General features: G+C 45.7%; 1 protein-coding gene across 1 annotated transcript; it reads right to left on the bottom strand.

Moving 5' to 3' along the window:
• Positions 1-384: 384 nt before the first annotated feature.
• LOC135386217 (zinc finger protein 431-like) lies at positions 385-14,300 on the bottom strand. Its single transcript, XM_064616031.1, has 3 exons — positions 14,095-14,300; positions 9,087-9,239; positions 385-3,420 (listed from the first exon to the last, which is right to left on the bottom strand). The coding sequence occupies exons 1-3, from the start codon at positions 14,201-14,203 to the stop codon at positions 1,022-1,024; spliced, it is 2,661 nt and encodes an 886-aa protein (XP_064472101.1). The 5' UTR covers positions 14,204-14,300; the 3' UTR covers positions 385-1,021.
• Between the last annotated feature and the right edge of the window lie 540 nt (positions 14,301-14,840).

The raw sequence follows: 14,840 nt of genomic DNA, 5'->3' as shown, positions 1-14,840 counted from the left end.
TATGACCTATATACATGTGATAAACGAGATGTGTTTGTATCAACTGACAATCGCTTTCTGTCCCTATTTGTGGCATCTAGCAGCTCTGTGCAGCATGCAGAGTCCATACCACCTGTGGCTAAGGGTCTCTGCACAGCAACTGGAGTCTGCACCACCTATGGTCTGCGGACACTATAAAGCGTGTGCAGTCCACAGACCACAAAGGCCATACACCGTACGGAATCCGCAGAGCACAGGTGATACGGACTCCTACGGACTATCTGTGGTCTGCGGATCCCATACAGTGTATGGCCTACGTTTCATATTTCCGTACACCCTCCGTACAGTCAAACATGTTTTTTTTTTTTTTTCTAGTAGAGAAATGATTGCTGGAAATAATTATTGTCTTTCATTTGTTTCCGTTGTTCACTCGATCGACATCGATAAAAATGATGACCTTGAGCTGGGGTTTTAGCGGGACCTTTTTTTTCCTGGACACGAGGACATATGCGACAGAACAGAACCGACACTTAATTGGACAACCTCTTTCACGTGTACGAGTTACTTGGCCTCTGCGCTTTCACAGTTTCATTGTCTCTCGTGGGTACGTGTGAAGCCACAGGTCCCTGCTCTGCCTCTTCCTGCAGCTGTTTTGTTCTCTGGCTGGTGTCTGTTCACCAAGTGAATGAACTCTGCAGGACAGATGCTGCATTTACATAGTTTCACACCAATGCACACCCACTTGTAACACTGCAGGTTTGTGATGTCCTTCAAGTCTGCAGAACAGAGAATGCTTCAGTGTGGCTTTGCACCTGTCTGGGTCTACATGTGTTGCCCTAGGCCCACACTGTGGCTTAATTTGGCAGGGCAGACATCGCCCTTGTATGGCTTCTCGCCCGTAGGCGCGAAGCAGTAGGGTCCCTCTCTAGCTGAACACTGCAGGGCAGACATTGCACTTGTATTGCTTTTTGCCTCTGTGTGCCCAATTACGGTCCCGCAGGTGCTTACTCCGGCTGAACTCTGCAGGACAGAAACTGCACATCTACGGCTCCTTGCACGTGTGTGTCTGCTTGTGCTTTCTCAGAGTCGCGCTGCGGGCAAACTTTACAGGACAGAGATCGCACTTGTACGGTTTCTTGCCTGTGTGTGTCCGCTTGTGCCGTTGTAGGTGTGCTCTCTGACTGAACTCCACATGGCAGACATCGCACTTGTACGGCTTCTCGCCAGTGTGTGTCCTCTTGTGCTTCTGTAGGTTCCCGATCAGGCTGAACTCCGCAGAGCAGACGTCGCACTTGTATGGCTTCTCGCCCGTGTGAGTCCGCTTGTGGTATGACAGGCCCGCTCTGTGCGTGAACTCTGCAGGACAGAGGTTGCACTTGTACGGCTTCTCGCCCGTGTGCGTCCTATTGTGCAGCTGTAGACTCCCGCGTTGGTAGAACTCCGCAGGGCAGAGATCGCACTTGTATGGCTTGTCGCCCGTGTGTGTCCTCTTGTGATGCTGTAGGTTCCCGCTCTGGCTGAACACCGCCGGGCAGACATCACACTTGTATGGCTTCTCACCCGTGTGCGTCCGCCTGTGCACCTGTAGACCCCCCCTAACGCTGAACTCCGCAGGGCAGACATCGCACTTGAATGGTTTCTCGCCCGTGTGTCTCCTCTTGTGCAGCTGTAGACTCCTGCTCCAACTGAACACTGCAGGGCAGACGTCGCACTTGTATGGCCTCTCGCCCGTATGTGTCCTCTTGTGCACTTGCAGGATCCCGCTACGGCTGAATTTGGCAGGGCAGACATCGCACTTGTACGGCTTCTCGCCTGTGTGTGTCCGCTTGTGCTGTTGTAAGTGCACTTTCTGACTGAACTCCACATGGCAGACATCGCACTTGTACGGCTTCTCACCAGTGTGTGTCCTGTTGTGCTTCTGTAGGATCCCCAACAAGCTGAACTCCGCAGAGCAGACATCGCACTTGTATGGCTTCTCGCCCGTGTGAGTCCGCTTGTGGTATGACAGGCCCGCTCTGTACTTGAACTCTGCAGGACAGAGGTTGCACTTGTACGGCTTCTCACCCGTGTGCGTCCTATTGTGCAGCTGTAGACTCCCGCGCTGGCGGAACTCCGCAGGGCAGAGATCGCACTTGTATGGCTTGTCGCCCGTGTGTGTCCTCTTGTGCTGCTGTAGGTTCCCGCTCTGGCTGAACACCGCCGGGCAGACATCACACTTGTATGGCTTCTCGCCCGAGTGCGTCCGCCTGTGATATGACAGGCCCGCGCCGTGCCTGAACTCTGCAGGACAGAGGTTGCACTTGTACGGCTTCTCGCCCGTGTGCTTCCTCCTGTGCACCTGTAGACCCCCGCTCAAGCTGAACTCCGCAGGGCAGACATCGCACTTGTATGGTTTCTCGCCCGTGTGTCTCCTCTTGTGCAGCTGTAGACTCCTGCTCCAACTGAACACTGCAGGGCAGACGTCGCACTTGTACGGCTTCTCGCCCGTATGTGTCCTCTTGTGCAGTTGCAGGATCCCGCTACGGTTGAATCTGGCGGGGCAGACATCGCACTTGTATGGCTTCTCACCTGTATGTGTCCTCTTGTGACACGACAAGCTTGCACTATGGCTGAACTCTGCAGGACAGAGATTACACTTGTACGGCTTCTCGCCCATGTGTGTCAAATTGTGGTCCTGTAGGTGCGTACTCTTGCTGAACTCAGCAGGGCAGACATTGCTCTTGTCTGGCTTCTCGTCTGTGTGTGTCCGCTTGTGATACCTCAGGCCCCTACTATGGCTGAACTTTGCAGGACAGAGATGGCACTTGTAAGGCTCCTCGCCCGTGTGTGTCTGCTTGTGACGCTGTAGCTGGCAGCTCTGGCTGAACTCTGACGGGCAGGTATCGCATTTGTATGGCTTTTTGCCAGTGTGCACTCGCTTGTGAAGTCGCAGGTGCGCAACCCAGCTGAACTTCGCCGGGCAGAGGTCACACTTGTGCGGTTTCTTGTTCGTATACGTTTGCTTGTGACACCCCAGACTCAAGCTCTGGCAGAGATTGGACTTGCTTTGCTTCTCGTCAGTACGCTTTGACACGTGGCTCTCGTCACTCCCAGACGGTGAGAATGCAGGGGCACAGATGTCGTACGTGAAACCCTCCTCTCCCATCTTATCATCTGGTGGAGAAGTAATGGAACGCATTTCAGACTCGCTCTGACACATGTGCTGTTTCAGGCTGTCTTTCGATGTGCATGCAAGTGCACATGGCTTGCTCTCGTCTGGAGGCCGCTCTGTGGTTCTACCGTCCGTAGTGACTAGTGAGGTGTTGTTGTATTGTGGTCCAGGGGTTATTGTGCTTATCTTGAACTGTGCCTCTGAAGAAGTGAAACCTGAAGATTCTAGATCACAAGTGCCTCTGGGCTGGTCCTTCTCAATATGGAGCGTACCTGTGCTCTCTCTTGCTCCTGAAATTTCAGATATCGGACATTAAGAGGGCATACCAGTACAGGCACGTCTCTGATTGACGGTTTTTGGAAAAAACTTGGTGGCGTCGCGTGCCCTGTCACGCTGTTCACTTCCGACTCCACAAATAATCCACCTTGTGCACTACTGAGACCCTACGTTTAAAGCAGCTTACCCCCTTACTCTGGCACTTCGTGCGAGCTAAAGTGTCGGACGAGGACACGGAAGGCCCAGGGGTCGATTCAGGACAGCCGTAGCTTTTTGTTTGAATCCTCCTCCTGTATTAGTACCTGCGACTTCTATTTCGGAGTGATATAATTACGACGCGCTTTTTTTCTTTAGTCGCTGGCGTCTGTACGCAGTGTTGTATGATTATTAGTGAATGTTCGTATTGTTTGAATAGCTAAAAGCTGTACTACTTGTGCATACGTACAATTCCGCCTCACAAATCCGACTGGATAGCATGGACGGGATCACGGGTGACGCAGACACATTGTGGTTATGAAATGGGTGCTACCAGTAATGAGCCTGAGCGCTAGTCAATTGACACTGATTCACTAAGACATCCATTTGGTCTTGTGGTTACAAAACTTGCTTTCTGCTATTAGTGCTGGCAGTTCAGGCAGGGAGGTCCCATTGACCTCCTGGATTTTCATTATTTTTTATATTTAGAAGCTCATCGTAGATGACGACCAATAGCGGTAAAATGAATAATTTCTACATAATAGTGGCCCTGAATTCGAGTGTTTCAGCTTTGCCCTGTTTGCATGCGTATATCTCCAGAGTCTTAAAAGTTACTGCAGTGAAATTTTTTTATGCTTTAGTATGCCTACAGGCCAGCAGTCTGAGCGCAAATTTTGACGCACAGGAGCAACCACTCTGTGATATAAAAAATGGCGAACATGCTCTCTCGCGCAGTTTTGTTCCAACTTCGACGCATGATTTCTGTGGCTGTAGGTATTCCTCTCTATCATATTTGGTATCATTTCACTCAGCCTTTAATGCTCTTTCATCTGATATATATATATATATATATATATATATATATATATATCCGCTGAAACGGGGTCCGCGCCGGGGTCCGCTGAAACGGGCAAATGTTAAGGTACATTTCGAAAAAAAAACAAGGATTTTGAGCGTCCATTTCTCGAAAGGGCCTCTTTTTATTTCATTTACATTTTGCCAGGACATGGCCCGATGTTAGACCTTTCATCTCACATAAAAAAATTCTGTTAAATAAAAATTCTGCGTTAAAACGCAGCCCTAGTCTGCGTGTTTGTACGTCTAGGAGCCCAGCTGCCGGTACCGTGGGATGGCGGGCCTTGTGTCGATGCTCCCTTTGTTTGGAGAAGGTTGTCGGGCCGTAGCCTTACCTGAGCTATTCGTCGGCAAACTTTTGACGTCCTGCTGAAGAAATAATTCACGCCTGGGAGTTTCCTACGTTGCCGTAAAGCCGTATTTCAACGGCTAGGTCAAACTTAATGGTCACCGAAGGTAAAACCTCACTCTTCCAAGCTCCGTACACGGTGATACCAATATTGTACAAATAAATATCGTGTTAGGAATTTATTTTTCCAGGGTTCCCGCAAGTTCCTGTGAAGCTTGCTTTACTTCACTTTATGATGTTATGCAGATGGCTTTTAGCACAAACGCGTGTTCTGTGCTGAACTTGCAGCAGTACATTTCAGAGCTAGGGATGTGGGCGGGTTCTGGCATTTGTTGTAGTTATATTAGTGACGTTCAAGAGCAGAGCCATACGGGAGAAGCACCCAATGCCCTTTGATTTCGCTCAAAACTGGACCGTAGCCATGCCTAGCGAAACGCAAGCGCGCCACTGGGGAAAACAGATTTCCATATTCACGTGTGCGGTAACAGCTGGTACGGAAAAACGCACAGTTTTGGTGTGGTGAGCGGAGACTTGTGTCACGATTCAGCACAGTCACTGTTAGCTTCCATAGCTATTGAAGAATGGCCTGATGAGAATGTTCCTCATACAGCACAGTTCATATCTAATGTCTATTACTATCCTTCTAGCATTTCACCAATCAAGCTATCTCTAGACCTTCCTGATCTTGTGCTACGCCGGAAGTGTGTTCAGTTTCTCTCTTGTTTCTACGACTTTGTCTTTTTCACAAGTTTTTTCACAACACCTTTTTACGACCGAATTTCATCAGAGCTGCTTCCTATACATCACAGAGACATAACCACATTTTTAAAGTTGAACGTTTTCTATGCAACACTGACCAATTTTCTCGTTCGTTTTTTTCCGTACACATCCAACGAGTGGAACTGTCTTCCTCAGAACATCGTCGTAATTAACGATTTCATTGTGTTCAAGCGAGAACTAGCCAATTTTCTGTGTACAGTAGAACCTCTTTATAGTAAATTTGGTCCGACCGCTTAAAAAATTCACTATATCAATATCTTCACTACATCAGTAGTTAAAAACTGGAGTTTCAACATATTGTGACCGCAGGTTTACTTCACTATATCCATATCTTCACTACATGCAGGTTCACTACACAGAGGTTCTACTGTATTTAATATTTCCGTGTTATTTATATTCTACTTGTGTTAACTTTTATCTTCGCTTACCCCCTCATGTAATGCCCCAATGGGGCGCCTTGGGGTACAACCATAAATAAATAAAACAATGATTTACGTGTCAGACAGAGCGGCGAGCCATTTTAAAAATAAAATCGACATAGGCTCTGTGAGCTCTCCAAATCTACTTTTGCGAGCGCGACATGGCTGTTCACAACAGGCCACGACAAAAGTGCGTGTGACAGGATCGGTGGAATAATCAAGCACCATGCCACACGACACCGAATTTGCGTTCGCTCGAGCAAGATGTCATCTCAGAGTCGCAAAATATGATAACGTGCTTGCCAAATCACCTAACGCGCGTCGACTTACTCCATGTACGGGCTGAGGACATGGCTTCTTTTAGAATGCAAAAGAAAAAGGAATGGGGAAAACGTATACCGCGTTTCAAAGCGGCATACAAGGTTCGCATGCATGGCAAAGCAAGACATCGGAGAGTCGAGGCCGAGAAACATTCATAGCTAGTACCGTGGACAGTGAATGCAGAAGATGTTTTCATAGAAAGTGAGTGAAATCATTTGTCGCTGTCATTGCAAAATACTGCTTTTTCGCAGTCTCGTAAATATGTCGACATAAACTACCACCTTTGATTACACACAAAGTTGTCCCTTTCTTGTACGACATCGACGGGAGGCCCGCCATCCCGCGGCACCGGCAGACTGGATCAGACGTGTACGCACGCGGACTAGGGCCGTGTTTTAGCACGCTAACCGCCAGTGTGCACCTTTCGAAGCAGAATTTTTAGGATGAAAGGTCAAACATCGGGCCATGTCCTGGCAAAATATAAATGAAATAAATGCCTGTTTCAGCGGATACCTGTAGGGGGAATATATGCCTGATATATACCGGGTGTCTCAGTTAAGTCCCCGGGCTAAATAATTTGCGAACCGGTGCACCAATCGAAGAACTTTCTTTTTTACAAGTATCTGTCCGATACTGCCTACAACCTGTGCACCGTGTGAATGAGTTGGAGCTGCTTATTATTTAAATAAAAATTCAAATATGTTTCAAGAAAAAACATAACTACTAAAGCAGGACGCCGTCGGCATTAAAATGGGTACTACCCCTTTTGGGACCTTCAGTGGACACCTTTTAGAGAAAAATCTGCACCCAAAGCGGGTCATTTGTTGCAGTAATTAATTGGTTTCGGTTTACATATTTTTGTCTCGGCTGGTCGCGGCGAAGTGCAAAAGGATGTAATTCATTGGTGTATGGACGTAATTCATTGATGGACATGGGAGTGGAAGAGCGTCCGTTTGCGCTTCACCGCGACCAGCCGAGACAAAAATATGTAAACCAAAACCAATTAATTACTGCAACAAATGACCCGCTTTGGTGGCAGATTTTTCTCTAAAAGGTGTCCACTGAAGGTCCCAAAAGGGGTAGTACCCATTTTAATGCTGACGGTGCCCTGCTTTAGAAGTTATGTGTTTTCACGAAACTCATTTGAATTTTTATTTAAATAATAAGCGGCTCCAACTCATTCACACGGTGCGCAGGTTGTAGGCAGTATTGGACAGATACTTGTAAAAAAGAAAGTTATTCGATTGGTGCACCGGTTCGCGAATTACTTAGCCCGGGGATTTAACTGAGACACCCGGTATATCAGATGAAAAAGCATTAAAAGGTGAGTGAAGTGACAGCGTGTCTGTCTGTCAGAAAACTAAAGTGCATTTCTGTTGTGTCCCTTTTCTTAAGAGGTGGGACGAATCCAGAATTTTGCGAATCCACAAATCTAGACTCCTTTCCTTCAGAACAGCTTAAAAAGCTAAGAAGAAAAAAACTTCTACTGAAAAGGGTTTTGAAGCAGAATATGATACATCTGTTTAATGAAAAAATAAAAAAACATAACAGCTCAGTTTCGGGAGAAAATATTCCCATATAGTTCATCTATTTAACGTATCGTTCATCGACTACAATACATACCATAGACTCTGGAGCCTGAATAATTTTCATAAAGCTAAAGGAACAATCAAAAACAAAGCCATGTTACATTTAAACTTGCAAATGTAACAGTTACTGTCTGAGCTCTCTCAGTCCAGAGCAATGTAAACAAAGAAACACCCGTCAGCCAATGAGCCTTTCGGCAGACTTGGGAGGAGCCAACTTGAAAAACAAGAAAGGAACAAGCGTGGTTGGTGAATTCGAAAGATACGATTCGACGTTTTTTTGGGCACTAGGGTTCGTGAATTCGGTTGGCACATCCCTACTTTTTTTGTCCATATCGTGCTATCGAACTTGGTGTTGACTAAATCTCCTCGACCATTTTGTATTTACCTTCTGATGCTGATTCACAATTGTGTCCTATTTGGTCCTGTCCAGCTAAGATTGCAATATTGTAAGGCTCTCTTATCACTTCTACGATTGGATGTTCCTTTGAAGATTCCCCTCGCGGTTCTTCCTTAATGGGGCACGGAGTAAGGAACATTGCGAGGCTTCGAGTCACGTGACAGCCGCCTCTGTACAATGTGGAGGACTTGAGGAAAGAAATCGGGTTTAAACCAAACCCGCGGTTTGCAGAAGGCGCGAAATCAAGTCGAGTCCAGATTTAAATTCATTCGAGTAAATCAAATCATTTTAAATCCGGAATTATTTTCAGCACGTCCAACGAAATCCCTATACGGATTTTTCAAATCATCACAAATCCCGAAGAGGAACCAACACCGCTGAACAGCTCTGGAATGGCTTCAGAGTCGACCGCAGTTTTCGAAGCTCGGATTTTTACGCAGAATACCTGATTACTAACAGGAATTCCTAACAGTGGGGTAACCAAGAAAAAGAGGCGAAACATATGGAAGACATCTATTTCGGAGGAGCCCCATGAGCATAAAAATTGGAACACGGTCATTTTCTATTCCCTTATAGTATTGCTGTTCAACAGTGATGTGAAATTGGATCAAGAATCTCCACACCTACTTTGAGAATCTTTCATAGAACACAGCGTGTGCTAGAAAGTTGATACATGTCTGTCAGAAAACTCAAAATGCATTTCTGTTGTATCCCTCTTTTTGTCACGCTATTAAGTTTGGTGTTGACTAAATGTCCATGCCCATCGTGTATTTACCTTCCGGTGTTGAATCACAGTGGTGCCCCATATGGTCCTGTTCTGTCAAGATTGCAACGTTATAAGGCTCTGTTTTGACTTCTATGATTGGATGTTCCTTTGAAGACTCCTCTGGAGGTTCTTCTTTAATGCGACACATCCCAGCCGGAACTCCTGAAGTAAAACAAGAAAGGGGAGAAGTAAGCCACAGTGCAAGTCTGCAAGTCACGTGACGACCACCTCTGTACCTTTTCTGAACCCAGTTCTATTTCATTTCATTTCATTTATTTACTTTAAAGGAGCATGGAAATCATTTGGAACATATATTTTTTCACCGCTTGATATGAACATACTACCTTCATAAACTGTTACGGAAAATATTTCCTTCGAAAAGCGCGAATTTCCTGAGAAAATTAGTTTGGAAGAATGCGCTCCGCGGCGACAGTCTCCCCCAAGCCGAGTCTGGCGTGTGGTGACGTCAGGCGTCCGAGCACTTCATTGGCTGCCGGAAGCGTCTGCTCCCCGCCAGAATCGTCTGCTAGCTCAGGAATCGTGGCAACTTACCGACTGAGACGCTGTTGCTATTTATTTGCGTTTGACATTCACTTGCGTTCTTACATGATTTGTCTCGTAAGGTTTGCATAAAACAAGACTGCGGGCAGTGTAAAAGGTGTAGCCAGGCCTCTGTGTTGCAGTGACGGCCCGGGTTGAGGTGGATCGTACGCGGTTGTGATTTCTGTTCCGATTGTGCTGAGGTGTCGTTCATTAGTGAACAGTATTGTGCCTGTGTGTGCAGCATATATATGTGTGATACGACTAAATACGTTCCTGTCAGTTGGAGATTTATTCCATGTGCCAGTGTTGTATTCTGCGTATGACCATTCAAAAAAGAAAATGATTATTTGACCATGTATTTTGGGGTTTCCCACAGATCGCTAGCAGATGAACTTTACTAACTTTATTTTGGTATTCATGTTGTAGTGTTTGTGGAGACGTTACGCTCCTGGTATCACTAAGATATGGTAAGCGCAATGTTACACAGCTATGCGTTCATCGGTCCGCTCTTTCGCCTCAGAGATGCCAGTGTCCATGCGGTTCAGAGCCCATAGTGTTGACCACAACACGGAGAAGTCATGATGGTCGGCAACATCTTCAAGTGAAAACACTGGTCACTGCGCCGCGTCTTCATGACTATGCATTTGTAAACAAGAAGAAGCACTATATTTCAATCCGAATGTTCGTTCACACTTAGCAGCATCACTTACGAGCCTCCGGTACATTCGTGTGGCGAAATCGAAGCTCGAGGAACTTAGCCTCCAACTCCATAAAACGTTTCGTCGAGAAGAGCAGACGTGTCGCCTAAAGAGTGTTCAATTCATCACCTGTCCTTCGCACGGCGTCCGATGAGCAACAACGCTTCCTTCCCGGTCGGCTTGCCAGCGCGCGCCGGAGAAATCGCAAAAAATAAAGAAAAAGACGGCGCGGTCACATGACGTCAGCGGCTGACAGCCGAGTGAGGGGGCATTTCTGCCGCGAGATTCAAATCTCCCTCGCGCTCCAGGATTGCGCGCTACGCTCAAACTTTTTGTGCGAATATGTATCACAGGGCTCAGAATCATAATTTCTACTTCTCCCGTCATATTTTATTCCGATCATTTCCATGCTCCTTTAAAGACCCTTGTGAAGGGAATTACATAAAGGGGGAAGGTTTTGTAACAAGACAAATACCAAAAACGATGTACACAAAAATACACAAAATTCGTTCACTCAACACAAAGAAATTCATTCGTTGTGAAAATGATCATAGCACTTGGAAATAAATGACGATACATTTTGTTCTGATGCTATGTGGGCAGGGAGGTCATTCCAGTTTGATACCATCAGCTGGTGTGAAGAGTACAGGAATTTCTTGGTTCGCGTAGGTGGAGCAGGTACTTTGTGCGGGTGATGAAGTCATGGAAGTAACTTGTGAGGGAGTAACAGTGGTGGGGAGACAGTAACTGGGGTGAGGAAGAGGGTGACCGTAACATAACTTATGAAAGAACGCAAGGCCTATAGTTTTAACTATAATGCAGCTAGAGGTGTGCCCTGTCGCCAGTAACGAAAAGTAGGGGGCGCCGCCTCAGCCAATGGTGCACGAGTTGAAGAGTGGAAAGGGTTGTTGGGGATGAAAGGGTTTGGAACTTGGAAGGGTCACACGCCTCGTGTCCCCCTAGCAGGAGGAGTGGGCACTTTTCCCAGGGCTCGTAGCACACTCTGCGGTTTTGCCTGTGCGCAGCCTGCCGCGTGACGTTTACCGTGCGCACCTCGATCTTCTGAACGCAAAAGCAGTGAGACACGGGCTGTACGTGGAGCAGTGTGCCACCGTCCGGTTTGGGAACGACTACGACTGTAGAGGGCGCAGAGATGCGGCACGTGCGCAATATTATTAACAATTACATATATTTATTATTAATTTATACATGTTATACAATTTATACATTTAATATTATTTATACATATTATTATTAATAACATAATATTAATATTATGTCGTGGCTGTTCTGCACGGCCCGATGGTGTTCTCGTGAAAGATGTCTACATGTACAGATGGAGTGTCCATATTCACAAGCAAAAATGGACACAGTCGAGCACGGTAGAAGGATTTTATACAGTGTGTTTCGCCTAAAGTGGTAGAAAGTTCTAATGTACTTGCTGGAGGACTGTGGGACTTTTGGCAATTACCTTTTGCAAACCTTTGTCACCATCGAGGAAGGCTTTGGACAATTTTTAACTGCGAGAAATTTGTCATTTTTTTTTAAGCAAACTTTGAAAATTGCCGAGCGAAACTCCCTTGTTTGTTTGTTTTTACGGAAATACAAAGTCCTCCACGGATAACTGGAGACCCAACAAAAAAACTATGCGCAGCGTCTCGACAGAAATAGTCGAAAAGAATCAGTAAAAATTGCGCTTTAGCCCCACCGGCGATTTTGACGGACGCCGCAATCAAATAAATTCAATCTGTTAAAGAACTATTCGTCTCGTTCTGCAATGTCACTCACGTAGGCGACCAGAGACGGCAAGTTTCACGAAGTGGATCGATTCACTCGTACTTGTACGCAACCCAAAGGAGACGGACGGATACAACAGGACGCAACCAACACAACTGAACAACAGCTTTGACAAGCATCTACAAACTATCGCGCTTTTATCTTTCAGTGAATCGATCAACTGACTCTCGACTGGTCCTTCTGAGCATCGTTCATCGTGTTATATCCGTGCAGGCCGCACGAGCACCCATGACGCAAAACACGTCCAGTCAATGAATTATGTAATGTAATGTAGTGTAATGTAGTGTAATGTGTAGTGTAGTGTAGTGTAATCTAATGTAACGTGTAATGTAACGTGTAATGTAACGTGTAATGTAACGTGTAATGTAACGTGTAATGTAACGTGTAATGTAACGTGTAATGTAACGTGTAATGTAACGTGTAATGTAATAAATTATAAAGTATGTAATGTAGTCTGGTGGAATGTCACTTGGCTTCTATCCCAGTCTCTTTGGGATCGTGACACCACTTTTGAGATGGTGTCAGAAACCGTGACTCTCGTTATGAGCACCGGAAGTGCGCTTGCCCATTTAGTTGGTGGAGTCACGACTCTTTTGACTCTGGAGTCGCCACTTGATGCAACAGAATAGCCTTCAATGCACTCTAATTGTCACTTATCTTACATAACGCATACAAAAGCGTCAGTCGACGAAACTAGGAATCCTCTGTTTCTATCCCCAACATCCTGGGTGATGTTTGCTAGAGTAGTCCATTGCTTGAATAAGATTAGTATTTAAAGAGATTGAAACATTTATTTTACTGAAAAAACAAGCTTTCGGACAGAATCCGTCTTTCATCAGATGTGATACATTGAACTATTGGTAGAGATATTTACGCTAATGTACATCAGAAAGGAGACAAAGAAGGTGGTGAGGAGGAAACGCAAATTCTTACTAGAGATTGCATTTCCTCCTCACCACCTTCTTTGTCCCCTTTCTCCGATGTACATTAGTACTCTCTACCAAGTGTTCAATGTATCGCACCTGATGGAGGACGGACCCTGTCCGAAACCTTGTTTTTCAGTAAAATAAATGTTTCAAACTCTTTAAATACTTACGATATTCACTTGCGAGTGCTAGACTTCTCCCATTTTTCGCCTCATGGTTTGAATAGTACGTCCATAGAATATTACCGTGCCATGTTCCCCAAGAGCATCCAATACACAGGGTCTTACTTTTTTCGAGTTATACCTAGAGCCTGAAGTTTTAGGGTTTAACCCGATTCTTCCCCGAATTGAAGGTTGCCTCTTTAGGGTGAAACCTGATTTTTACCCGGCAAATTGCCCTCACTGGGATGTCTGTTGGAATGCACTAACTTACTTGTTTGGCAGAAAAATGCAGTTATATCACCGTTTGTACCAAACCGCTACAGTTAGTTTGAATAACTGAGCCCGATTTCTCCCCGAATTTAGCGTACTGGAAGTTTTTTCACCCGAATTTGCATGAATTTAGTGCATATGTTTATTTACCCGATTTTTACCCCCCGAATGTAGGAAAAAGTATTTCCCGAAAACTTCAGGCTCTATCAGCTCCATGAGAATAAGAGATGCAATATCGAGCGTTTTCAAGGACTGTGGGAAAAATCCAGTGTTTTCTAAACCTTCAAAATTACATTTTCAATAACGAGAGGATAGAGAGGTAGCAAGCGAGCTGGTGTTATAGATCCATAACTTAAAAGCCCGAGACTGTCGAGAATTGTCGGGTTTTTTTTGTCCCCTAGTTTTGGGTTTTTAAGTTATGGATACATTTTCAAATTCTAGGACATTAAGGTGTTTCAAGGACCAGTGGGAACCATGACAGCGCACAATTTTTTTTTCCCTCCCGAATTCGTTTCGGGCATTGAACCCAAAAAAGTCGTACTTCATCTATAAAGCATTCCCCACCGGACTGTATAATTTACCAGGATTTTACCATAAGCTTCGCCTCGAGATGGATACTCACCGCAGTGCTGTTGATGTACCTGGCCCTCTTCTGGCAGGCACGATGCTACATCAAGTGGTTCCGATTTCACTCTCACGAGCTGACCGCGGAACTCCTGGGAGAGCTGCATTTCTTGGAGTCGTGATTCCAAAGGGGCTGACACGTGGTGGCTCGGAGACACAAGTACCTCTTGCTTCCTCCTAATCGCTGTCCGCGGCCCATGCAAATTACAACAAAGAGAAAATTGAGTCCGGGATTGAAACAAACAGAGCGACAGTTTTCGTACGCTCACAGAACATGAAAAGCTCTAACGGGGTATGGATGGAAACGCCGACTCACCGTCTGCCAGAGGGTCAACTACGTCCGAATGGGTTCCCAGTCGAGACGGAAGAGCTGTCGGTGAGAAGTTCTTGGCGAAATCTTGCGTAGACTTTTCTCCTTCCGAAGAAATACGATACTCGCATTTAAATACTTTCCAGATTCAACGTGTAACGTGTGGAAGACGTTAAAGGGTGATGAACAAGGTGAAGTTTCCCCTTTCCTAGCTCTTCCACACCAGGAAGTAATGAGCAGTTTGTGCAATAGACAACATCTGCTTAGCTGGCAGGCAATTCTATAACAATGATTACGTAAAGAGAATGCACTTATAGACACGCTTAATTAATGTATATATTAACGGTGTATCACAAAGCACCACTTGACCATCCAAGTAGGAAGAGCACATACAGGGGTGTCCCAGAAAATGCGTCATTGAATTATAATTAGAA

Source organism: Ornithodoros turicata, chromosome 2 (genome assembly GCF_037126465.1).
Source record: "Ornithodoros turicata isolate Travis chromosome 2, ASM3712646v1, whole genome shotgun sequence".
In the NCBI taxonomy this organism is placed as follows: Eukaryota; Metazoa; Arthropoda; class Arachnida; order Ixodida; family Argasidae; genus Ornithodoros; species Ornithodoros turicata.
The sequence above is the reverse complement of the archived record's forward strand: the minus strand, read 5'-3'. Positions and strand labels throughout refer to the sequence as shown.

Coding starts and splice junctions, on each gene's coding strand:
- LOC135386217 (XM_064616031.1), bottom strand. CDS start 14,203: ATGCAGCTCTCCCAGGAGTTCCGCGGTCAGCTCGTGAGAGTGAAATCG. Junction 9,240..14,094: donor GGTACATCAACAGCACTGCG/GTGAGTATCCAT, acceptor GTTTTACTTCAG/GAGTTCCGGCTGGGATGTGT. Junction 3,421..9,086: donor CTGTGATTCAACACCGGAAG/GTAAATACACGA, acceptor CTGAAATTTCAG/GAGCAAGAGAGAGCACAGGT.